This window comes from Gigantopelta aegis, chromosome 11 (genome assembly GCF_016097555.1).
Source record: "Gigantopelta aegis isolate Gae_Host chromosome 11, Gae_host_genome, whole genome shotgun sequence".
In the NCBI taxonomy this organism is placed as follows: Eukaryota; Metazoa; Mollusca; class Gastropoda; order Neomphalida; family Peltospiridae; genus Gigantopelta; species Gigantopelta aegis.
In genome coordinates, this window is record NC_054709.1 from 30,981,853 (window position 1) to 31,008,496 (window position 26,644).

General features: G+C 43.2%; 1 protein-coding gene across 2 annotated transcripts in view; it reads right to left on the bottom strand.

The window, feature by feature from the left end:
* The window catches only part of LOC121385312, a 54,646-nt gene that overhangs the window by 783 nt on the left and 27,219 nt on the right, over positions 1 to 26,644 (bottom strand). For both annotated transcript variants that reach the window (XM_041515945.1, XM_041515944.1), the window contains exons 2-3: positions 7,052 to 7,255; positions 1 to 749 (exon numbers count right to left, since the gene is read on the bottom strand). The exon at positions 1 to 749 is cut by the window's left edge and continues 783 nt beyond it. In XM_041515945.1, coding sequence (XP_041371879.1) covers positions 479 to 749; positions 7,052 to 7,179 — 399 coding nt within the window. In that variant the 5' untranslated portion in view covers positions 7,180 to 7,255 and the 3' untranslated portion in view covers positions 1 to 478. The remainder of the gene's footprint in view (positions 750 to 7,051; positions 7,256 to 26,644) is intronic.

Below are 26,644 nucleotides of genomic sequence, written 5' to 3' on the forward strand. Positions count from 1 at the left end.
TTTGTCGAAGATGAAGAGGGAATGTTTCATATTTACACAAGCTAAGCGAGTTCTAGTTGTCTCCCTTTGTAACAAAATATTTGTACACATTATAAAGATTTAAAATATTTCTGTGATTCATTCTAACAAAGTCGATATTAATTACACCTCTGGACCCGTGCTTGTTAAAACGTTTAGTGTCCAGGCTGACGTCACACGCATACAGTTTGTTTGGCGTTGTCATGACATCAGTCTCTCAGATTCTTTATTAAAGGTTGAGTCCAGACTAAAAGTTTTATAAGCACCAGGCCAGGACCCGTGCTTATAACATTTTTAGAGTCCAGACTCAATCTTTAATGACGTCACACACATTATTGTCACAGACTCTTATTAAAGTCTAGAGTCGAGACTCTAAACGTTTAATAAGCACCAGGCCTGGTGTAATGCATGGAGTATCGGACATGTGTATATCTAAAGCCATGATTCAACCAAGCTTTGGCTATTGGGAAGTCTTGATTGCTTCGCTTTCCTGTTTTGGCGGCAAATCCTTTTGAATTTTCACGCGGCAAAGAAGATTGATGAATTTTGGCATGTCTATGCTTTTGCTGGGGCCCGCGGTACTCTTCATGAACATCTCGATTTCGCGCTCTTCCAGGTACCTCCCACTTCCGGTCTTCAGCGTCTTCATGGCGTCGAAACATTTCTCGATGTCCACGCATCCGCTGTGATCCTTCTCCAGTGTGTGAAACAGCGTCAGGTATTCGTGGGCGCTGAAAGATACAAAAGTAGAAGTTGAATTGAGTAAGTCGGCCTTATTTTCATTTCATGTAATTTTAACTTATTTTTTGTGCTTTCAAGAAATGAAATGAAATGGGAGACCAACCACGACGGCCCCTAATAGGCAAGGTTACACCAGGAGCTATAGTTCGATTAACTAAGTCAAATCACTGTTCCAAATTATGCGCCAAAATCACCTCACGAAATTGCGCGAACTATTTAATTTTTTTACTTAAACCTACGGGACATTTTCAGAATGTCAGTAGTACAACAGATACCCCCGCCCTCTACCGGGCCTGGTCGGGCTGCTTGTATTCTGTTGCGGTCCCTTCTCCCACCCACTCCAGCCCCCTTTTTAACCTGGATGGAGGAACCGGCGTAAGTCGACACTTGCGTCCATGGCAGGCGTGCGCCACAACATCTTGCTCTAAATGTGCGCGTTAAAACCTATGACATGACCTGACCTGACAGGATAGCACACACTACGGTCTTTTGATATGCCAGTCGTAGTGCACTAACTGGGACGAGAAGTAGCCCAATCGGCACACCGACGTGAATCGATCCTAGACCGACCGCGCATCAGGCTAGCGTTTTACCACTCGGCTACGCCCACCCCCCCACCCCCCCCCCCCCCACCCCCACACACACCCTTCATAGGAGCATTCATCCTTTTTTAAGAGTGCATCGTTAAATAAAACATTTCTTTCCTTCCTTCCTTTTTTAAACTGTCTTTGGCAGGAATACGATTTTCATTCGAACTTGCCCGATGTTCACCGCGTTTCGCATTTGTATGAAAAACAAGTTAAATTCCGGTCTTTAGCCTATATCCGCTGTTTAAATTTCAAAGGTAGAGATCTGTACATAGAAGACGAGCACGTGATATGCCACGCACTCCGGACGCCGGGGTGTTTAGGAAAGTTGTCCTGTCGACGGGGTAAAGGGTAAAACTAACTTACTCCCAGTCACGAACTAACGCTTTTGGTTGCAAAATCTTGAATCAGAATAGTAACTAAATACTGTTGACAGTTATTTGAGTGTTTTAATTTATTAAGAGAGAAGGAGAGAAAGTGGGGGAGTGGAGAGAGAGAGAGAGAGAGAGAGAGAGAGAGAGAGAGAGAGAGAGAGAGAGAGAGAGAGAGAGAGAGAGAGAGAGAGAGGGGACGGAGAGATAACAGCGATTAGAGGTAGAGGGAGATAAAGAGGGGAGAAGGAGAAAGATGCCAAAGAGATGAGAGAGAGGGGATGATGGAGAGAGAGAGAGAGAGAGAGAGAGAGAGAGAATGTGTGAGGGAGATAGGGGGAAGGAAGGACGGAGATATAACAGAGCGATCAGAGGTAAAGGGAGATAAAGAGGGGCGAAGGAGGGGGAAATGCCAAAGAGATGAGAGAGAGGGGAGGATGGACGAAGGGGGAGAGAGAGACAGACAGACAGACAGATGAGGGGGGGTGGCATATGGAGGTAAAGAGACAGATTGAGGGAGGGAAGAGAGGAAGAGAGACAGAGATCTATTTTGCTATTTCTTGAAGTATCTTTGTACATGTATCTCGACAACATCAAAATTATAATATTCTGCTACATGACTAAAACAATGGTCCCCTCAGAATATTTGGCTTAAATCGAAAGTATCAAAAACATCTCAATAATCTTTTTTTTCTTCCTTTTTTTTTGTTTTTTCTTTTTTTGTTTTTGTTTGCTGGAGAAGCTAAATTCGTGTTTGTTTACTATATTTACTTTGGTCTCCAGTCGGTTTTTTTTTTTTTAGGTTTTTTTTTAGGTTTTTTTGTTTTGTTTTGCTTTTGTGTGTAAATAATGTTTTAAGTATATTTGTGTATAAATTATTATTGTATACGATACATGTGCAAACAAGTGTAAAACTGATACGTTACGCGTATACTTAAAACATTTTTTGACACCACTAGAGCACACTGATTTATTAATCAACATTTGGTAATTTTGACACGTAGGCATCAGAGGAAATTCCCCCAAAAATTTCAGTAGAAACAAGAGATCTTTTATATGCACATTCCCACAGTCAGGAGAGCACATGCCACGGCCCTTGACCAGTTGTAGTGCACTGGTTGGAACGAGGAAAAACTTACGCATACGGACTATACTATACATATATTTGAACAAATGTTCTATTAGTAAATAATATTATTTGGTTGTAATCGTTTACGGCTATGTGGCTAAAGATATAATAATATTTATCTTTAAAAAACAAAACGAATAGTTTTGGCGGAAAAATGAAGTTTAAGTTGATTCTGATATATACTCTTCAAAAAAAGAAACGCAAAAGGGTACAAATGGGTTATAACTCCGATTTTATGTTTCCTACCGGTTCATGCTTTGTGAATATAAGGTCATTGCATGTCCCAAACACATTCCCACGGTTACATTCGATAAAACGCAGCTACTGTACAATAAAGTTCCAAAATGTGAATATTCGCAAAAACGCAGCCACGTGCAAACCATGTCACCACTGCACGTGCGTTGTCTGCACGTGCAAGATGAACACCGACAGTATAAAAGTGCAGGGTGTTCGCTTGCCTGGCCTCTGTATCTGGCCGACAGTTGACAATCCAGGACATGCCACGTCTCAGTGAACCGCAGAGAAACAATGCCATCGGCCGACTAGACGCAGGCGAATCCAGAACGGCCGTTGCCAGGGCATTCCATGTGTCCCCAAGCACCATCTTCAGACTGTGGGACCGTTACCAGCAACATTGATCAACACGTGACCTCCCTAGATCCGGTCGACCACGGGTCACTACCCCCGGGCAGGACCGCTACATCCGGGTACGCCACCTTCGGGAACGATTGACTACTGCCACCTCCACAGCCGCAGCAATACCAGGTTTGCGCAGGATATCCGACCAGACCGTACGGAACCGCCTACGTGAGGTAGGAATTCGTGTCAGACGTCCAGTTCGAGGTGTCATCTTAACACCACAACACCGTCGACTCCGACTGCAGTGGTGCCAGATTCATCGGCAATGGCCTCAACTGCGATGGAGACAGGTGTGGTTCAGTGACGAGTCTCGATTTCTGCTCCGACGTCATGATGGAAGATGTCGCGTGTATAGGCGTCGTGGTGAACGTTATGCGGCAAACTGCGTGCAGGAAGTGGACAGATTCGGCGGGGGTAGTGTCATGGTGTGGGCAGCCATCTCACACACTGGCAGAACTGACCTGGTCCACGTGCAGGGCAACCTGAATGCACAGGGCTACATTGACCAGATCCTCCGGCCACACATCGTTCCAGTTATGGCCAACGCCAACGCAGTGTTCCAACATGACAACGCCAGGCCTCACACAGCACGTCTCACGGCTTTCCTACAGAACAACAACATTAATGTCCTTCCTTGGCCATCGATATCACCGGATTTGAACCCAATTGAGCATCTATGGGACGAGTTGGACCGACGCCTCCGACAGCGACAACCACAGCCCCAGACCCTGCCCGAGCTGGCAGCAGCCTTGCAGGCCGAGTGGGCCACCATCCCCCGGGACGTCATCCGTACTCTGGTTGCTTCAATGGGCAGGCGGTGCCAGGCAGTTGTCAACACACGCGGAGGCCACACCCGGTATTGACTCCAGATGACCTTGACCTTGGTGGTGTATCCTATCACTTACTCACAATGGACTGAGTGAATTGTGAACAATCCTGCAACATTTGGTAATTATCGGACTCGCCATTCAATAATTAAATCAATTCTCCAAATGTTACGACAATGTGGTTTTGCGTTTCTTCTTTTGAAGAGTATATATTGGTAAATATCTATAGTAAGTAAGAGGGGTAGGAGTATTATTGTCGGGGGGGGGGGGGGACATCCTTATCTGGAGGGGCGGGGCATCCTTGTCTGGAGGGACGGGGCATTCTCATCTGGAAGATCCGGGCATCCTTGTCTGGAGGGGCTAGGTACTCTTGTCTGGAGGGGCGGGGTATCCTTGTCTAGAGGGGCGGGGCATCCTTGTCTGGAGGGGCGGGGCATCCTTGTCTGGAGGGGCTAGGTATTCTTGTCTGGAGGGGCGGGGCATCCTTGTCTGGAGGGGCGAGGCATCCTTGTCTGGAGGGGTGGGGTATTCTTGTCTGGAGGGGCTAGGTATTCTTGTCTGGAGGGGCGGGGCATCCTTGTCTGGAGGGGCGGGGCATCCTTGTCTGAAGGGGCGAGGCATCCTTGTCTGGATGGGTGGGCATCTTTGTCTGGAGGGGCGAGCCATCCTTGTCAGGGGGGTATTCCTGTCTGGAGGGGCGGGGCATCCTTGTCTGGAGGGGTGGGGTATTCTTGTCTGGAGGGGCGGGGTATTCTTGTCTGGAGGGGCTAGGTATTCTTGTCTGGAGGGGCGGGGCATCCTTGTCTGGAGGGGCGGGGCATCCTTGTCTAGATGGGCGGGGCGTCCTTGTCTGAAGGGGCGAGGCATCATTGTCAGGGGGGTATTCCTGTCTGGAGGGGCGGGGCATCCTTGTCTGGAGGGGTGGGGTATTCTTGTCTGGAGGGGCGGGGTATCCTTGTCTGGAGGGGCGGGGCATCCTTGTCTGGAGGGGCTAGGTATTCTTGTATGGAGGGGCGGGGCATCCTTGTCTGGAGGGGTGGGGTATTCTTGTCTGGAGGGGCGGGGCATTCTCGTCTGGAGGGGCGAGACATCCTTGTCTGGAGGGGCTAGGTATTCTTGTCTGAAGGGGCGGGGCATCCTTGTCTGGAGGGGCTAGGTATTCTTGTCTGGAGGGGCCGGACATCCTTGTCTAGACGGGCGAGGCATCCTTGTCAGGGGGGTATTCTTGTCTGGAGGGGCGGGGCATCATTGTCTGGAGGGGTGGGGTATTCTTGTCTGGAGGGGCGGGGTATCCTTGTCTGGAGCAGTGGGGTATTCTTGTCTGGAGGGGCGGGTCATCCTTGTCTGGAGGGGCGGGGTATCCTTGTCTGGAGCGGTGGTGTATTCTTGTCTGGAGGAGCGGGGCATCCTTGTCTGGAGGGGCGGGGCATCCTTGTCTGGAGGGGTGGGGTATTCTTGATTGAAGGGGCGGGGCATCCTTGTCTGGAGGGGTGGGGTATTCTTGTCTGGAGGGGCGGGGCATCCTTGTCTGGAGGGGCGGGGTATCCTTGTCTGGACGGGCGTCCCAGCAGTAAAGTGCTCGCCTGCTGCGCGTTCGGTCTAGGATCGATCCCCTCGCTGGGAAATTTATCGTTGCAGCCAGTGCACTACGTCTGTTTTAGCTCAAGTGGTGTCGTTAAACCAAGCAATCTTTAACTATAACACTTTAAAAATGTAGTCGGGTAACATTTGGGAGAGTCATCCCCACCCTCCTTGCTCTGATGGGTTTAAGTTGTATTGTATATTCAACTAAAATGGTTTCTCAAAGTCGCCTCGTATGACAAGAAATTAAGACATTCTTTTGACGCCAGTGAGTTGAGCACTTTGTTTGAAAACAAGCACACAAGTAGAAGGTTGTCCTACAGTCCCGTAACAAAATGATGCGACATTTCTAACGAGCCATAATCCGCTTACACTTTCTACATCAGTGTAAATATTTTGTCTTGACTGTCCGCACATCGCTTTGAACAAGGGTCTAGACTTTCTATGTAGTCTGGCGTATGAAACGGCATGTGCCGCCCCCCCCCCCCACCACCACCACCACCACCCCCCACCCCACCCCCACCCACCCCTCCTCAGTTTTTATATATTTTGCTTTATATTTTCTTTATAATTGTGTAAAAGTGTGTAAATATATAAATTTGCCCCCCCCCCCCCCCACACACACACACACTTTTTGGCACCTTCCTACGCCACTGCGGCTCATATGTTTGTTTTACGTTTAACGACACCACCGGAGCACATTGCTTTATTAATAATCGGCTATTGGATTTGGGTTTTTTAAATTTAAATTTACTTTATTATTTTATTTTCTGCATATGAGACTATTAGCACCACCCACCACCATTCTCATTGGTTGGAATCATGTGATTGACAGATATACAGCATTAACTTTATAGCCTATCACGAGAAGGCAAACTGTGAGCCTTTTTTAATGCATGGGATACCGATCAGCAAACCTTAAAAATCACAAAATGAAATGAAAATTTAATATGACGTCATTAGAAACTTGAAATGTGACGTATTTAGGAACTTGAATGTGAGATCAGAAACTTGAAATGTGACGTCATTAGAAACTTGATATGTGACGTCATCAGAAAATTGAAATATGACGTCATAAGAAACTTGAAATTTAACGTCATTAGAAATTTGACGTCATTAGAAATTTGAAATGTGACGCCATTAGAAACTACTACTCACTCTGCGCCAATGGTGTTGTAGAACTGTTGAAACTCCCACAGACTGAGTTCGTTGTTGTTGTCCTTATCAAACACCCCGAACATTATATCCGCCTCCTCATAGCTCATGTGGAACTCCGTTTGGAGCATGCGCAGAGCGTCCTCCTTTTTTAACCGCCTGACGAAGTTCTTGACATATTTGTCAAATATCGTTTGCACTTCCGTTCTGAAAAACAAAAACAAAAAACAATGAGAAGGTTGTTTCAGATAGTGTGTCCAGGCCAGGTGTGTTTAAGCCAGGGCTGGGTAATTATTAACCATATGATTAAAAATATCTTGGTACATATGAAAGTGATACGTCCCACTAGAACGCCAAGTGGGACATAACACTTCGACGTCGCACGATGACGTCATTGATTGGCGCACTACAACCTTACAGGAACGTCAACAAAACTGAGTTGAGTGATATAAATTAAGATCGATTATGGGTAATAAATAGCATATGAAACTCGCTACCATTTCGTATCATGTTTATGTTTGTCGTGAAGTCGTGAAATAATTTTCATTGTCCATCGTTAAAGCTCGTGACAACTGAAAATTATTTCACTCCGGACATAAACATGATACGAAACGGAAACTCGTTTACTATCCTATAAGTATGAACATAAATTTATTACACACCTCATACAGACGCGTACGGTCCCGGCTGTTGCGACTGAGCGTCTGCGGGTTACGTTTTGTGCATATAAACCATATACTATTATTTCTCATTGCGGCTGGCCACATGCGTTTTTCAGACGCACGCATCCAGTCTTGACGCTCTCATTAAATGTATTTTGATTTTATTTGTTTCAACCACACGCCTCGTCCAATCTAAATGAGCTTTAACTATACCAATAACAGTCACATGCTAATTGTGTTTATTTATTTATTTATTTTAATTATTTTAATTATTTTTTATTTTTTATTTTTTTGGTGTGTGGGTAGGCAGATTAATTCTTCAAACGAACGAGCAAGGAAGGAGCAAAATACTAGGGGATCGATCCGGAGGTGTGCCCCCCCCCCCCCCCCCCCCCACACACACACACACCCCTGGAAATTTTGAGGCTTTAAAATACCATTTTGCAGCCATTTCAGGGAGGTTACATACTTCAGGCATCAATATCAATAACAAGTAACTTGTAATGTTATTTGTACATTGTGATTTTTTTTTTCTTCTTCTTTTGGGGGGTGGGGGGGGGGGGGGACTTACTCCCTTATCCCCATTCCTCATGCTCGGTAAGGCCATGTACAGTGGGTTGAACTGTATTCCAGTCATGTACTCATTGTTAAAACCGGCAGCAACAATTGCTTCCAGGATGAAAGAGCGATTCAAACAACGATGTAGGCGACCTCGGAAAGTGAGCAAACACGGCGATAGGTAATGAGCGGTACAGATCAGACACCACGTGTATGTGTGTTTGTACTGCCTGGCGAGAGAAAAAATACCTCTGAAACTGTTTAAAAACAAGAAGAGTGTTTTGTTTAACGACGCCACTAGAGAACATTGATTTATTAATCATCGGCTATTGGATGTCAAATAACTGGTCATTTGGTATAATCTTTGAGAGGAAATCCTCTAAACAAAACAAAAACGTTCATTAGTAGCAATGGATCGTTTTTATGCACCATCCCACAGACTGGATAGCACACACCACGGCCTTTGATATACTAGTTGTGGTGCACTGGCTGGACCGAGAAATAGCCCAAAAAATTCAAGGTATTTTTGTCCCCAGAAAAATGACGTTAAAATATGTTAATCTAAGTACTAACCAGTAATTCACCAAAACAAATATTATAATTTTTTTTTTTTTTTTTTTTTTTTTTTTTTTTAAAGGGATCTTGCAATAATATTTTCTGTTTCGTATCTCTGTAGAATAAAGTCCAAAAGACATTATGAGTCGTGAGGGTATACAGTCATGAATCACGTGCTGTCGTTAGCCCGAATACTGAGAGCTAGACGGACATTTGCTCGGTTATAATCGCTCTCTCTCTCTCAGCTAGAGATAACTGTACAGCGAAAACAAGGAATGGCTGCCTACCAACCACCGGATCGGCAAAGATTCCCACTCTAATACAACAATATCTTCTTACAAGAATATTTCTCTGTTTCAACGTCACAGACTCTTGTTTAACTCTATGTTAAAATACACCTTCGACGTCACAGTATTGTCTCAACGCTCCATTATTTTTCAGTAATGGAGAGATGAAATCCTACTTAATTAACCCACCAAAATCACTAGTGTTAAACTCCATACTAACATATATTGGAATAAAGTTATTATTTAGTGGTGTATTTTAAGTAGGGGAATATCCTCGTAACTCTCCATTCCTGAAAAAAATAATGGGACTCGGCCCTAGCGGTCATTCCCCTAGACGTACAGGTTTGTAGATTAACCAAACTCAAGTTTCCATTTTCACGGATTGAAACAGGGGGTCTTCGACGATAATAACTATGGTATTAAATAACCAGCCGTCTATGAGACAGTAATACGTCATCTGTCTCACTTTCTTACACACCTGCTGGTGAGAACACCACGCATTATTTTTAATAACACATGGGTTATTTACACATGTACGTGTGTTAACAATTTCAAGACATACGACTGGCTGCTCCTAGGTGATGACCAGGTCACCAGTGTCATGCAGCCAATGAAAAACAATGCGGTGGAAATAGATACACTGTGGCGTATAGTTAACTTGACAATCATGTGTCTGTGACGGGTAAGTTAGCTACAAGTGCAACGGCTGTAAATAACTTTTAGTTGAAAAAGATGTTAAAATTTGCTTAAAGGGACATTCTTGAGTTTGCTGCATTGTAAGATGTTTCCGACTAATAAAATATTTCTACGATTAAACTTACATATTAAATATATTTTGTTTGTTTAAAATAGCAGTGTCTGTATATGTATTTCTGGTCGTCTTAGTATTTGTAAGAAGCCCAAACTGGATTTTGTCTTCAAATAATTTCGTACGTACGAAAAAACAATATTTTATGAAATAAGATGAAATTTAACCTAGTACAAATATTAGAACGATCAGAAACACGTTTAATAATAATAAAATAATATAGGACACTAATATTTTATGTAGAAAAATATATTTGATATATAATTACAATCGTTATAAAGTTTGTTAGTCGATAACATCTTGAAAAGTGTAGCAAACTCAGGAATGTCCCTTTAAAACCTGGTTGTTTTTTGGTTGTTTTTCGAGGATGTGTAAGAAATAGATTAATATATTCGTATCCGTTAGATACCATTTATCTCGCAACTCGTTGTTTATAAATGTATCAAACTCGCTTTCTCTCGTTAGATACATTTTAAAACAACTGTTATGAGATAAATGGTATCTAACGTCCACTCATATATTATGCTCTGTAGTTAGACCAAGTGTCAAAATCATCATATGTTAGACACCAAAATAGCCGAAATTTAAAAACTGTGCTGAGGTGTCGTTGAAAACTATATTTCAGGTTTTTTCTATTCTTAAAATTATTTCGACGGGCGTCGGTGGTGTCGTGGTTAAACCATCGAACATAGGCTGGTGGGTACTGAGTTCCCAGCCAGGTACCAGCTCCCACCTAGAGCAAGTTTTAACTTCTCAGTGGGTAGGTGTAAGACCACTACACTCTCTTCTCTCTGACCAACTACTAACATGTAACTCGCTGTCCTGGACAGACAGCCCAGATAGTTGAGATGTGTGCCCAGGACAGCGTGTTTGAACCTTAATTGGATATAAGCACGAAAATAAGTTGAAATGAAGTGAAATAATAATGACACCGGGCCAAGTTGTTCTGAAATACGATTACTAAGTATCAAGTTTGCAATTTTCGTGAAACAAAATTCCGTTCGACACTCGCCGACAATGTCATTCGGCAGATATAAAACTTGATGGAATCTCTTTAATATCCTATAAATATATTAGTCCATCTGTCAAACCAGTCGTTCTGTCAAACACGTGACACATACATGTAGCTAGTTCACAAAACAACCGGCCTCGGTGGTTTGGTGGTTAAGCCATTGGTCCTAAGGCTGGTAGGTATTGGGTTCGCAGCCCGGTACCGCCTCCCACCCAGAGCGAGCTTTAACGACTCCATGGATTGGTATAAGGCCATTACACCGACTACTCTCTCACTAACAACTAACCCTTTGTTCTGGACAGACAGCCCAGATAGCTGAGGTGTGCGTGTGTGTGTGTGTGTGCGTGAGTGCGCGTGTGTGTGTGTGTGCGTGTGTGCGCGTGCGCGTGCGTGTGTGTGTGTGTATGTGTGTGTGTGTGTGTGTGTATGTGCCCAGGACAGCGTGCTTCAACTCTAATTGGATATAAGCACAAAAATAAATGAATGAATGAAAAAATAAAACAAGTGATGCACTTTTCTCGTTCCAACCAGTGCACCGCAACTGGTCAAAGATCGTGGTATGTGCTTTCCTGTCTGCAGGAAAGTGCATGTAAAAGATCCCTCGCTGCTAACCGAAACATGCTGCGGGTTTCCTATGATGACTATGTGTCAGAATGTCCAAATATTTGACATCCCATAGCCGATGATTAATTAATCAATTTTCTCTAGTGGAGTTGTTAAACAAAACAAACTTTAACTGATAAGGAACAGCACTTGTTAAAGTTTGTTTTGTTTAACGATACGACTTGAGCTCATTAATTTATTAATCATCGACTATTGGATGTCAAACATTCGGTAATTTTGATATATAGTCTTAGAAAGGAAACCCGCTACATTTTTCCATTAGTAGCAAGGGATCCTTTATAAGCACCATCTCACAGACAGGATAGCACACACCACGGCCTTTGATATATCAGTCGTGGTGCACTGGTTAGGAAGAAAAATAGTCCAATGGGTCCACCGACGGGGATCAATCCGAGACCAACCGCGCCTCGGGCGAGCGCTTTAACACTAGGCTACGGAACAGCACTTGAATGCGCACCTTGTAGGGAAAAATACGTTTGGTGCTTAGCATTGTTGTTAATCTGGGAAAACCAGCTATCTGTACACACAAGTACTTTAAATAACATAGACACTTAGGAGAACCCCCGACCCCCTCCCAATTACAAAACAAAGACAACCAATGTTCAGAGTTATCTCAAATGCTCCCAGCTCGAAGTCCGTATGTTAGCAAATTGTACATCGCGAGTTAGCAGATACACAAGACATCTGCTTACATTACAGAACAAAGAAAATGTATTTTACAAATTATTTAAAATAGGCCTAATATATATAAATATCATAGGTTATCTTTGGTCAGATAAATGATATGCGGTCACTCAAGAATCGACCCCCCCCCCCCCCCCCCCCCCCCTCCCCTCGGTGGGCCCATTTGTCTATTTCTTGTTCCAGCCAGTGCACCACGACTGGTATATCAAAAGCAGAGCCGGTTTATCGTGCTTCGGGCCCCGCGGTGATGTCTACATTTATTTTCCCTAGGTCATTTTTCTTCTCTCCCCGAGGGGGTTGCAAAATATATATCCTGGAAAGGGGGTCCCGCTGTTATTTGTGCTACAGGCCCCGCGGATCCTTAAACTGGCTCTGTATCAATGGCCTTGGTATATGCTATCTTGTCTGTGGAATGGTACATATAAAAGATCCCTTGCTACTAATGAAACAAAATATAGCGGGTTTCCTCTCTAAGACTAGACGTCCAACTGGTCACATGTTTGACATCCAATAGCTGATGATTAATAAATCAATGTGCTCCAGTGGTGTCGTTAAACAAAACGAACTTTAAATTTGGTCAGATAAAGGTAACTGTTTGAAACACCCCATTCACAACAACACACCCCATTCACAACATCATACACTGACTGGCAGGGACAAGGCAGAGACATTTTCTAGGGTGGGGTACAACGCCTGTATAAGGGTACGCGTGGTTTACTCAAGTACAGTAACGTTACTTTATTTTGTTTCATCACACCACTAGAGCACACTGCTTATTAATCATCAACTATTGGATGTCAAACATTGGGTTATTCTAACACTTAGTCTGAGAGGAAATACGCTATATTTTTTCATTAGCTGCAAGGGATCTTTTATGAGCACTTTTACACACACAGAACAACACATACCGCGGCCTTTGATATTCAAATCTTGGGGCACTGGATATAACAAAGGTACTATTCCTTCAGAAACACCCAGCCCAACAATATATTACCACCACCACCGCCGCCACCCCCCTCCCCCCCCCCCCCCCCCCCCCCCCAATAAATAAATAAAATGCAAACATGCTCTTTCAACACTGGATTGTTGTGGCACCACTCCCTGGATCCGCGCCTATATATGGAAGCTTCCCACTAGTAGAGCAATCTACAAGGCAATTAGACAATGCACCGCCTGTACACGATCGTAACGTTATACCATCGGAGATATAATTATTATATAATCACCATCTGGGAAACATAACGTGATGCCTTTTACCTTATCGCTAATTATTTCGCCATCAGGTTTGTTTTATGTGACAGCCGCAATGATTGGCGCATTGTTAACAATGACGCGTTGATGACGGAGGCATCCGGTGTCGACCAATTATGTCACCCGGTTTATTTTTTATTTATATTTGGTCTGACATTTAACATCGTCCTTTCCCAACTATTAAATGAGTATCTCAGATCATTACTAAACATGTATGCAGGTAGTGTCAACCCAGGCATTAACTAGTGAGGGGCGGGACGGGGAGGGGAGAGGGTGTTGGATTTTTTATTTTTTTTTAGCAAAATAGTAAACTACCCTAACTTTTGCAGTGGATATAACCAGTTCAAGTTGTGATCTCTCGATATTAGAGATTGTGGTATGTGTTATCCTGTCTGAAAAAAATATATAAAAGACGCATTATTGCTTTTCGGAGGAGCCCGAGCTTATGTAGTAGGGTGGGTAGTGGGTGGATCCTCTGTTAAACTCAAGACCAACTGTCAAATAACCAATGTTGGACATAAAAAAACCCATGGCAACAGTTGACAAAATGTGCCGCGATGTGATTCACCAAACGTTCACAAACAGAACATCAGTTCTATCACTATTCCTAGTAGACCAAAACACCCCCACCCCACCCCCACCCCCACCCCACCCCCCTCTTTCTCTCTCTCACACACACACACACAGAGAAAATGTGCTGGGGTGAAACCAAATACACTTAATTTAAAGAAAAGTTAAATGTTTGTTTTTGTAGTTTAATGACACCATTAGAACACATTGAATTAATTATAGGCTCTTGTATTATAGTCTTACAGAGGGAACCCGCTACATTTTTTTTTATTTTATTATTATTATTATTATTTTTTTTTGCATTGGTAGCAAGGGATCTTTTAAATGCACCATCACACAGAAAGGATAGCACATACCACGGCCCCTGTTATATACAAGTCGTGGTGCTCTTGCTGGAAAGAGAAAAAAAATCCCAATGGATCCACGGACGGGGATCGATCCTAGCCCGGTCGCGAATCAGGCGAGCGCTGTACCACTGGGGTATGCCCCACCCTACATGTGACAATGGATCAAGGATCCGAGAAGTGACAAGGTTTGGTGTGCTGTATAAATTTACATAGTAGATGACGCCAAAGTGTTATGTTTGACGAGACGCCTAAATTAGATCGCCCACACGACGCGGACGGAATAATAAACACATTTATCCAGCAAGCGATAAAAGCACCGACCGAGATTCTTGGATCTAAAGTTGTAACATCACCTCTCCATTCTACCACACCGTTTAATGAAAATACAAAACGCAAATACAGCTGCAGTTTGAATAAACTCACAATCTGACCACCCTGTAACACCATTTACTGATACAAAATACAAAGACAAATATATGGAGAGGAAACCCGCTGTCGCCACTTCATGGGCTACTCTTTTTCGATTAGCAGCAAGGGATATTTTATATGCACCATCCCACAGACAGGGTAGTACATACCACGGACTTTGTTATGCCAGTCGTGGTGCACTGGCTGGAACGAGAAATAGCCCAATAGGCCCACCGACGGGCAGGATATTAGAGCCTTTGGCAAACACTTGTTGGCGTTAAGACGTAGCCCAGTGGTAAAGCGTTCGCGTAATGCGCGGTCGGTTTGGGATTGATACCCATCAGTGGACCCATTGGGCTATTTCTCGTTTCAGCCAGTGCTATTGGGTGTCAAACGTTTGCTAATTTTTACACTTTATGTTAGAGAAAACCCGCTACATTTTTCTACCAGCAGCAAAGGTTCTTATATATGCACTTTCCCGCAGACAGAACAGCACATACCACTGCCTTTAATATACCAGTCGTGGGGCATCGATTGGGACGGGAAGAAAACGCAATCAGAGAATGGACAGAGAGAGAGAGAGAGAGAGAGAGAGAGAGAGAGAGAGAGAGAGAGAGAGAGAGGAGGGAGCGAGAGGGGTGGAGGGGGAGAGATAGGGGAAGGGAGAGAGGGAGGGTGGAAAGAGAGGGGGTGAAATAGCGACGGGAGGTAGAGAGAGAAAGGAGGAATGCTGAGAGAGAGGGAGGAAGAGAGAGAGAGAGAGAGAGAGAGAGAGAGAGAGAGAGAGAGAGAGAGAGAGAGAGAGAGAGGGGGGGGAAATGGAGGGCGAGAGTGACGGGGAGAAAAAGAGAAAGACACAAAAACAGACAGACAGACAGTGACACAAAAAGGATTCATTAAGAATGGAAAAAGGAAATCAAAGAAGAAGAAGAAGCAAAGAACGAAACAGACAGAAAAGTGAAAAAACAAACAAAAGTATTGCATTTCGTCTAGGCCCTATAGAGAAAATCTTATAGAGGAAATCGATGATGTGGATATAGCTTTGCTTAATACCATCATCGAAATTTGGAAATTTGTTTAACGTGCACATTCAGAGCAAGCTTTTGTAGCGCACGCCTGTCATGGGCACAAGTACCGGCCTTAGCCGGTTCTTCCGTCCAGGACAGGAAAGGTGATATCCCCATGTTATCAGAAGAATCGGTTTATATTAACATCCGTGACTGGTGTCCATTGTTACACTTCACGAACATAAAATTCAGTATCAGTTTATTATTGTAAATGAAATCTAGCATCAGTCTATTATATCTGATCCGGCAACACGATGCGTAACTCTCACAAGGGAACCGGTGACCCGAGGCCGTCTGTCGGACCCGTCCTTCATAGACTCGCCCGTTTGTGAATACGTGGCAAACATTTCACATTAAATGTCCATTGAAAAGCTTTATTAGGTATGTGATAATGGGGTAACACCTCACCCGAGGATTATCTTATAGAGAAAGAGAGAAAAAAATCTCTATAAATTTCATAGATACATTAAAAAACATTGTATTGAAGACGTTACGGAATTTAGGTAAATGACGTTTCAAAAGGTTCACCAACTCGGTATGATTTGTCGTAACGATAGATTCACATAGAGAAACCTCCAGCATAACGTTAATCGAGGGCTAATAGCCTAATGGTGTCTAACGTGATAAATGTCAAAGTTGGTGCAGTACGTGCACAATTACTTAGGGTGGATTCGAGTCTTTACTATCTACTTTCTAGGAGGAAGAGAGCGAGCGAGCGAGAGAGAGAGAGGGGGGGGGGAGGAGATGGGGACGGTGTTAGTGAGAGGGAGATATGACAGATGAGAGGGGGAGGAAGGAGGGGAGAAGACAGGCGGGAGAGATGACAGAGAGGGAGGGGATGAAGGAGAGAGATGTGAAGGAAGGAGGGAGAGGGGAAAGGAGGGAGAAATGACGAGAGAGATGGGGAAGGAAGGAGGGAGAAATGACATGAGATACGGGAAGGAAGGAGGGAGAGAGATGGAAAGAAGGGGAGAAATGACAGAGATATGAGAGAGATAGGGGAATGAAGGAAGGAGGGTGAGATGACAGAGCGGCGAAAGAGGGAGGGATATATGACAGAGGGAGAGGGAAAGGAAGACACATACTGCCGTCAATAGCTGCTTCTACCGAAAAGCAGCAAGGGTTTTTCTATGGTCCTTACTGGTGGGTTGTTGTGTGTGGGTTTGTTTTTTGGGTTTGTTTGTTGTTGGGTTTTTTGGGGGGAGTGCGTTGGAGGTTGGGCGGGAAAGTTCATTTTCACTAACTATGCTCGATCCTACTACTACTATATATAAATAAAATAATAAAAATCAACACTTTTCGAATACTCAGCCGGTACAAATGTACGCATGGGCAATATAATAACATTATACATACATACATATTCGTTTTGTTACCTGTCTTATGAAAAATAAAAAAACAAGACATTAATTGTCGCCAAGTGGGTCAAAATCTGTGTAATAAAGTCATAATGTGACAGCTTTTACCGCCATACCTCACTACCTTCGTGTCACATGACCTCACTACCTTCGTGTCACATGACCGCATACCTTCCACAGATCTAGTTTGACTTGTCTAGCTACCTTTTCGCCGAGTAGACCTGTTACCCGAGAAAACATTTAAGTTCATATGGCATAACTGCTTTGATGGGTCATAGAAAGGAAGACCGGCTTCGTGGTTAAGCCATCGGACTACAGGCTGGTAGGTACAGGGTTCGCAGCCCGGTACCGGCTCCAAACCCAGAGCGAGTTTTTAAGGGCTCAATGGGTAGGTGTAACGCCACTACACCCTCTTCTCTCTCACTAACCACTAAACCAACTTACAACTAACCCACTTTCCTGGACAGCCACCCCAGATAGCTGAGCTGTGTGCCCAGGACAGCGTGCTTGAACCTTAATCGGAAGCACGAAAATAAGTTGAAATGAAATGGAAAGGAAAGTTTCATGCAGATATATAAACAAAAGTTTGCTTTGTTTAACGACACCACTAGAGCACATTGATTTATTACTCATCGGCTATTGGATGTCAAACATTTGGTAATTATTTGTTACGTTTGTCCATTAGTAGCAAGGGATCTTTTATAGTGTGCACCATCCTATCGTCCAGTTGACCAACTTTCTGCTGGCAGTTGACAGTCTTATCCTAGCATAAGACTAATAATTTCGTTCCGATTTCGCACAGTACGATTCGATCGTATGCGACAGGTCGGTGCGATTAATCACATTATGAAATAAAAATAAAGGTTTATTTTGTTTATCGACGCTACTAGAGCACATTGATTTATTAATCATCAGCTATTGGATGTCAAACATTTTGGTAATTTTGACGTATAGCCTCAGAAAGGAAATGTATCTATGTATGTATGTATGTATGTATGTATGTATGTATATATGTATGTATTTTTTCTTTTCTTAAATCCATGAAAAAGTGGATAGGTGCGGTCCTTTGGCTAGAGGTGCGGTCCTTTGGCTAGACTGGTGCCTGAACTTAAGTCTCACTTCCGGTTAACCAGGAAACAAAATATAATTTCGCCACACGTCAGTCGCCGTAACAAATGCAGACTTCAGCACTATCTCTCTTTATCATCAATAAACGAGTCCACAGACACTTAATTTCAAGTCGTGTCCAGAGTACAACGTCTTAAGTACACGCACCCCGTGGCTTCAGTCGTAGATGGCAGTAGTTGATTGAAAATTAAAAACGTAAACGTTATCTGATAAATACGTGATTATCAACATGTTTGAAGAGGACAATAATTTATGTGTGAACCTTTGACCGTATATCTTGCTGTTTAGACCAGAATGTAGCACACTCTGCCAGGAGCGTAGCAAGGAGTTTACATTGGGGGGGGGGGGGGGGGGGGTACCCTTATTGTGTGAGGGGCGATCACAGTAGCAAAGTCTGCCAGTGACGTAACTAGGAGGTTTCATAGGGCGGGGGCACCGTTATTGGGTGAGGGGCGATCACACTAGCAAACTCTGCCAGGGGTGTAGCTAGGAGTTTTCACTGGGGGGAGGGGCACCCTTATTAGGTGAGGGGCGATCACAGTAGCAAACTCTGCCAGGGGTGTAGCTAGGAGTTTTCATTGGGGGGAGGGGCACCCTTATTAGGTGAGGGGCGATCACAGTAGCAAACTCTGCCAGGGGTGTAGCTAGGAGTTTTCACATGGGGGAGGGGCATCCTTATTAGGTGAGGGGCGATCACAGTAGCAAACTCTGCCAGGGGTGTAGCTAGGAGTTTTCATAGGGGGGAGGGGCACCCTTATTAGGTGAGGGGCGTTCACAGTAGCAAACTGCCAGGGGTGTAGCTAGGAGTTTTCACTGGGGGGAGGGCACCCTTATTGGGTGAGGGGGGTATCACTGTCTACATGTATGAGGGGAGGGACGTAGCCCAGTGGTAAAGAGCTCGCCTTATGCGCGGTCGGTGTGGGATCGATCTCTGGCGGTGGGACCATCGGGCTATTTTTCGCTCCAGCCAGTGCACCACGACTGGTATATCAAAGGCAGTGGTATGTGCTATCCTGTCCGTGGGCTGGTGCATATAAAAGATCCCTTGCTAGGCCTACTAATAGAAAAATGTAGCGGGTTTCCTTTTCAAGACTACGTCAAACTTACCAAATTATTGACGCCCAATAGCCGACGATTAATAAATCAATGTCCTCTAGTAGTGTCGTTAAACAAAACAATCTATAACTTTAACGTTTAGTCTACATGTATGAATCGCGTTTTGGGGTGACAGGAAAATAAAAAGGTGGTGGAATGAAAAACATGGGGCGGGGTGGGCGGGGGTGGCGCTTACCCCTGTTCCCGTACAAGACGAGGGGACAGGGGTACCTGCCTTCCCCCAGTGCTGAAACAAATCTTCGACATTCGGGTGAAATGAGCTGGCCTGAAACCTTTTCACTATGAACTTCCACCATTCTACCCACAATATTAGTTGTAATCCATGTAAACATGCATAGTGATTCATTTGTAACCCCATATAGCTGCTCGGTGTTAATGCTAATATGAATATATATATATATATATATATGTAAACCGGAATTCTCTCAAAACCGGACGTTTCTCATCGTCCCCTTTTAAATATCAGTACAAAAGAGAACCTCTCTAAACCGGATACCCCTTAAAACTGGACTTTTTACTTCGTCCCGAGTGTGTCTGGTTTAGGGGGTTTCACCGTCTCTCTCTCTCTCTCTCTCTCTCTCTCTCTCTCTCTCTCTCTCTCTCTCTCTCTCTCTCTCTCTCTCTCTCTCTCTCTCTCTCTCTCTCTCTCCACACACACACCCAGTTACCGACATTTTTCGACGCCTATGCTCCAGGAGGTTAGGTCAGGTCATAGGTTTCAACGTGCACACTCAGAGCAGCCTGTTGTAGCGCACGCCTGTCATGGGTGCAGGTGTCAACTTTCACCGGCTCCTCCGTTCAAGACAGGAATAGAACTTTTAAGCATATGATCCCAGTCTGTGCACCTTTCATTTCATTTCATTTCAACTTATTCTCGTACTTGTATCCAATTAAGGTTGAAGCACGCTGTCGTGGGCACAGACCTCAGCTATCTGGGCTGTCTGTCCAGGACAGTGGGTTAGCTGTTAATGGTTACTGGTTAGTGAGAAAGAAGACGGTATAGTGGTCTTACACCTATCCACTGAGTCGGTAAAACTCGCTCTGGGTGGGAGCCGGTAACGGGCTGCGAACCCTGTACCTACCAGTCTTATGTCAATTGGGTTAACCACGACACGACCGAGGCCGGTTGTGCACCTTTAATACTAATAACTGACAGAGCATGCGCGGCGGAACAAACAGTTTTCTCCACGTGTGGTAGTTCCATTTCAGCTCCACGCCTATACTTTAATTAGCGTACCGGGAGACAGCTGTGCATAATTTCCCGTAATAACAGGCGTGTAGAGACTAATACACAAAAGAAAATAAATACATATGCAATTTAATCGTGACATGTATATGTAGTAATGTTTTCCTTGTTTGTTTTTTGTTGGGTTTTTTCTGCAAAAGGAGTAGGTGTATGTACCTGCCCATAAACATTAAAAATTAAATAAAAATTTTTAAAAAAAGAATAAAAAAAGAAAGAAGGTGTTTGCGTTTAAAAGTCTTCAATAACTTATGTCTGTCACTTTAAGTTCGGCTAGTCAGAAAAGGGGTAGGATGGTTGTTTTTAGATCACTGGAATCGTTTTGAAAATTACAATACCACCAAGTTTACATTAACTGTAGTCCAGTAAATAATGTTTGTAATTCATGTATGACTCTGACCCTAATAGACCAGCACTTGTGGTAACGCGCTCGCCTAATGCGCGGTCGGTGCAGGATCGATCCCCGTCAGTGGGCCCATTTGGTTATTTCTCGTTCTAGCCAGGGCACCACGACTGGTAAATCAAAGGCCGTGACATGTTGATATCCTGTCTGTTGTAATGGTACATACAAAAGATCCCTTGCTACCAATGGAAGGAAATGTTTTATTTTACGACACACTCAACACATTTTATTTACGGTTATAAGGTATCGGACATATGGTTAAGGACCACACAAATATTGAAAGAGGAAACCCGCTGTCGCCATTTCATGGGCTACTCTTTTCAATTAGCAGCAAGGGTTCTTTTATATGCACCATCCCACAGACAGGATAGCACATATCACGGCCTGTCATATACCAGTCGTGGTGCACTGGCTGGAACGAAAAATAGCCCAATGGGCCAACTGATGGGGATCGATCCTAAACCGACCGCGCATCAAGCGAGCGCTTTACCACTGGGCTACGTCCCGTTCGTGCTACCAATGGACAAAATGTAGCGGGTTTTCTTTGTACGACTATGGGTGCGCTCCTTGCACTCTCCCGGAGAGCCCGAGTACTCCGCACAGCAATGGAGTGAACGGGAACACTGTCCAGGACTTACTCCGCCTCTGCCAGACGACGACGTGGTGCAGCCGGAAGACAAAATGGCGGACAATGCAAGGTTTGTGTTTTAGGAAAGTACAAATTACTAATTAGCTAGCCAAATGCAGGTATAAAAATTACAAGGACTAGTTTAACAACATAACCACCAGTCAAAGGGGCGACATCGTTATTCTGATTTACTGTAGTGTGTAAGTTAAAGCGTTTATTTTATATTTAATAATTGAAACGATCGAATGCTTGACCACAACAATAAAGGCAGCCATGTTGTTGAAGTAACTTCCTGTTCCAAAATCGTTCCTTTCGCTGTCCAGGACAGAACAGTTGGAACATGTCCAGGAGAGGTGAAAGGAGCGCACCCCATGTGTCAGAATTTCCAAATATTCAATTACTGATGATTAATAAATCAATGTGCTCTAGTGGTGTCGTTAACTGAACAATTAGTATTTTGAAGGTAGTGAAATTACATTACAGAGGGAATATTTTACACCCGGACATATCCTTGCCTCCACCTATTATACGGTGTATATGTCACGGGCTTCCATTAAAGCAACATTCCTTTCATTTTTATTCAGTGGATACGTACGCCGTTTTGACACGTATCCCATGGTAACGGACAATTCGTTCGGTGTCATCGTTAATTAGTAATTATCACCAAGTACCCGCGTTTGAGGCGCGACATAAAAGTGTGTACCTTTCCCACAAGCTAATATTTACACTGCTAGTCTGAGCGTCGTCGTTGGTCCGGTCCGGTGTTTGAAATGCGGAGGCGGCACGAAGTTGCATTCCGGTTATGCTCTAATTTACGCGCCTTTTTAAAATTATTATTATTATTATTATTATGGTGGTGGTTTTTGTTTGTTTGTGTTAGGACAGGGAAAGATATGAGGCGGGGGGTGGGGGGGTGGTAGCGGGATAGAATAGCGACGGGGGCGGGATTTAGCTCAGTCGGTTGAGTGCTCGTCCGAGGTTCTTGTGTCGCAGGATCGAACCACCTCGGTGGATCCATTCAGCTGACTGGGGTTTTTGTTTCTCGTTCCAAAGGCAGTGGTATGTGCTTTTCTGTCGGTGGGAAAGTATCATATAAAAGATCCCTTGCTGCATTAGGAAAAAATATAGCGGGTTTCCTCTGTTGACTACGAGTCAGAATTACCAAATATTTGACATCCAATAGCCGATGATTAATTAATCAATGTGCTCTAGTAGTGTCGTTAAACAAAAACAGGGGTTTTTATGCTGGGTTTTTCATTATTATTATTATATTATATATATATATATATATATATATATATATATATATATATATATATATATATATATATATATATATATATTGGTTACTGTCTGGGGTTTGTTTTTTGGTTCTGCCTTTTGGTTGGTTGTTTTTGTTTTTGTTCTTTTAAATACACTACCCTCCCCTCCATATTCACCCCCACCCCACCACCACCCTCCCCCGCCATATTCATCCCTGCTGGTGTTCACCCGGGATTTCCCCGTTTGTTTCAATATAGAAACTACGACATTATACGATACACTTGTTCTACACGTCATGGATTACAGAGAAAGCTTGAGGAAGTATTCCTGAATGATTTACTACAGTGGGGAATATAAATGATCACTCCCACCCCATTACCGTGAATCTGTATACGCGAAACTAAATTTATTACCCGTACAAGGATTCAACGTCACCGGCCGGGAAATCCCCCGTTTTATTAAATAGTTAGATCACAAAATGACGCTTGCAGGGGTGTAGCCAGAACCAAAAAAACCATTACGCACGCCGATCAGTGGGGTGGGGTGGGGTGGACCCCCTCCCGTGAAAATTTTGAAACTCAGGACGCCTGTAGATGCATTCTGAGCCTTTTCTGAGGCATTTTTTTCTTTTTTTCGAGTCAATTTTAGGAGGATATTTTATAGAACAATTACAGGCCTCGTCCTATTCCGGATTGTTTTTTGCATTACGCCGTACCAGGATTCTACGTAACCGGCCGGGGATTCCCCCGGTTTTTTTTAATAGATAACATAATTACGCTTGTGAAAATTAGTTTATCTGTTCCTGATCACGATTTTGTATTAAATAATTGTTGACTATATATAACGTATTTCCTCTAATAAGCGCCCGGGCGCTTATTAATTTCAAAATGGTCGCAGACCCGGCTCTTATTGGAGTCCGGCGCTTATAGGAGACCCCTGCGTTTATTTTTTCAAACAATGTTTAGAAATTAAAACTACAAACTACAAACTTACAATTTTATTTATTTTTAAACTTTAAAGGCATACTGTCACAGATTTAAGGACCTTATTTATCTAAAAATGGATAATAAATGAAAATTACATTAATGTTTGGAAACCAAATCTAGCTATCACATCACGTTAATTGAACCACGATGGAGTAAAATCCATGTCAACCCTCTTTGTAATATTAGGTTTTGAATTATGGACCATTGCCATAATTGAATTATTTTTATGAAATATCATTAATAAGTGGAATATAGTGGTAACATAGATGGTTGAATAAAGTAATTTTAGGGACAAATAAAAAAAAATTCCCTAGGTAATACTTTGTTAAGCCATTTAATAGGTCAGTGGTCTGTGACAATATGCTTTTAATTTCGAACTGTGACAAAACTTTAAACTTTTACAAAACAATGAACAAATTAATATTTGTCCATGTAAAGTGCCTAAATTATGCCAGGGAGTGATCAGTTTTCGGCTGTCTTACCCGGCGTTTATTTGGAGTCCCGGCGCTTATTTGGAGTCCCGGCGTTTATTTGGGAGTCCCGGCGCTTATTTGGAGTCCCGGCGCTTATTTGCAATATGAATGTAGTAGAAGACGAATATCACTTTGTTCTAGTGTGTCCTTTCTACAGTAACATAAGAGATAAACATATTAAACCTTTTTATTATAATAAACCATCAACATTTAAATTAACGCAACTGCTGTCCAGCGATAATTCCAAACAGCTAATTAAATTGTGTAAATATTTGACCACTGCTACCACGCATAGAACAGATAACATTGATACATGACATATGTTATTATATTGTATATTATTGTTATGCATGTATTACCAATCTAATTAAAATTAGCTCCACTATTACATGTGGATCTAACAGCAGCTGGTTGGAGCTTATGTCCAGTTGACTTCATTCGACCAATCAAAACCTTACTTGCAAAATCATGCCAGTGATTTAAAAAGAATTTGAAAACATTCGGGATTATGCCGAGGGTATACGAAATGATTCGGGTGAATTACGAAGTATGCCGGAAACTAATTTCAATATAAAATTTTATATAAAATTCGTTTTAAGACGAAAAAAACACCGTGAAGGTATAGCCATAAAATCTGTTTATACTAGTCTACAATCCAGAGTTTATTACTGCACTTTCTCCCTGTTTTTTTAATGTTGAAATAGACCAACAAGTTCGTCTATTACATAAATAGTCTCGCCCGATATTTTTAGAATTTGTATGCTCCCGAATAACGCTATAAAAGGCGAAGTATAATTGGTCGATATTTGAATTGTTATTTATAGATGAAATGTCACCAGGACATGGGAGTCCACGCAATGCTGTTAGATCTACCTGGGTAGACCCAGTAGAGCTAATTTTAATCAGATTGCATGTATTACCTATTTACTGTTGATTTTTATCGATTGTAACCCGTTGCTACTTACCATTCCAGAATGTGCACATTATATTATTTTAGCTATAAATATGTATGTATGCCTACAAAATTTACTATTCATTTACTATACACAAACACTCGATTTTTCGGTGCACTTCAAATTTCGTGGAAGGGGTGTGCAGTCCAGCACCCTCCGTCTATATCCGCGATTGGTATAACACATTTCATTTCAACTTGTTTTCGTGCTTATATCCAATTAAGGTTCAAGCACGCTGTCCTGGGTAGGTTACACACCTCAGCTGTCTGTCCAGGACAGTGGGTTAGTTGTTAGTTGGTTAGTGGTTAGTGAGAGAGAAGAGGGTGTAGTGGCCTTACACCTACCCATTGAGTCCTTAAGAACTCGCTCTCTTTTGGAGCCGGTACCGGGCTGCGAACCCTGTACCTACCAGCCTGTAGTCCGACCACAACATAACACAGGCCGAAGACTGTCTTTCTGTGAGATGGGATGCACATGCAGAATGTACCATGAAGCTACTCAGTGTGAGTAACCTATATGGCGGTTTTCTTCTCTTATACTCTAGGCCTGGTGTCGAACATCGAAACAGACATCAAACAGCAGTAGTACTCGCTGCTGGGGTGTCGAACATCAAACAGACAACAAACAGCAGTAGTACTCGCTGCTGGGGTGTCGAACATCAAACAGACAACAAACAGCAGTAGTACTCGCTGCTGGGGTGTCGAACATCAAACAGACAACAAACAGCAGTAGTACTCACTGCTGGGGTGTCGAACATCAAACAGACAACAAACAGCAGTAGTACTCATTGCTGGGGTGTTGTTAAGCAAACATTCCTTTCATTTTATTTTTACAAAGTTTGAGCCAGTGCTGCGACTCGAACCCAGCATTTACTGTACAAAGTACAAGTACAAATCCTTTGCAGCATTAGCAAGAATGTTGCGGGTATCCTCTGATCACTACGTGTCAGAATTATCAATTGTTTGACATCCAATAGCTGCACACCCAACAGCCGATGTATTTTTCGTGCTGGGGTGTCGTTAAACATTCATTCATTCATTTATTCATTCATTCATTCCAATAGCTGATTATTAATTAATCAATGAGCTCTAGTTAAACAAAACAAACATTTACTAAGCACCACACCGTCGATGTAGATATGATATTTGAGCGGTTTCTGGTGCCCTAGTTCCCACAATGCAGCAGGCGTATGCATTTCGAATGTCGCATGTG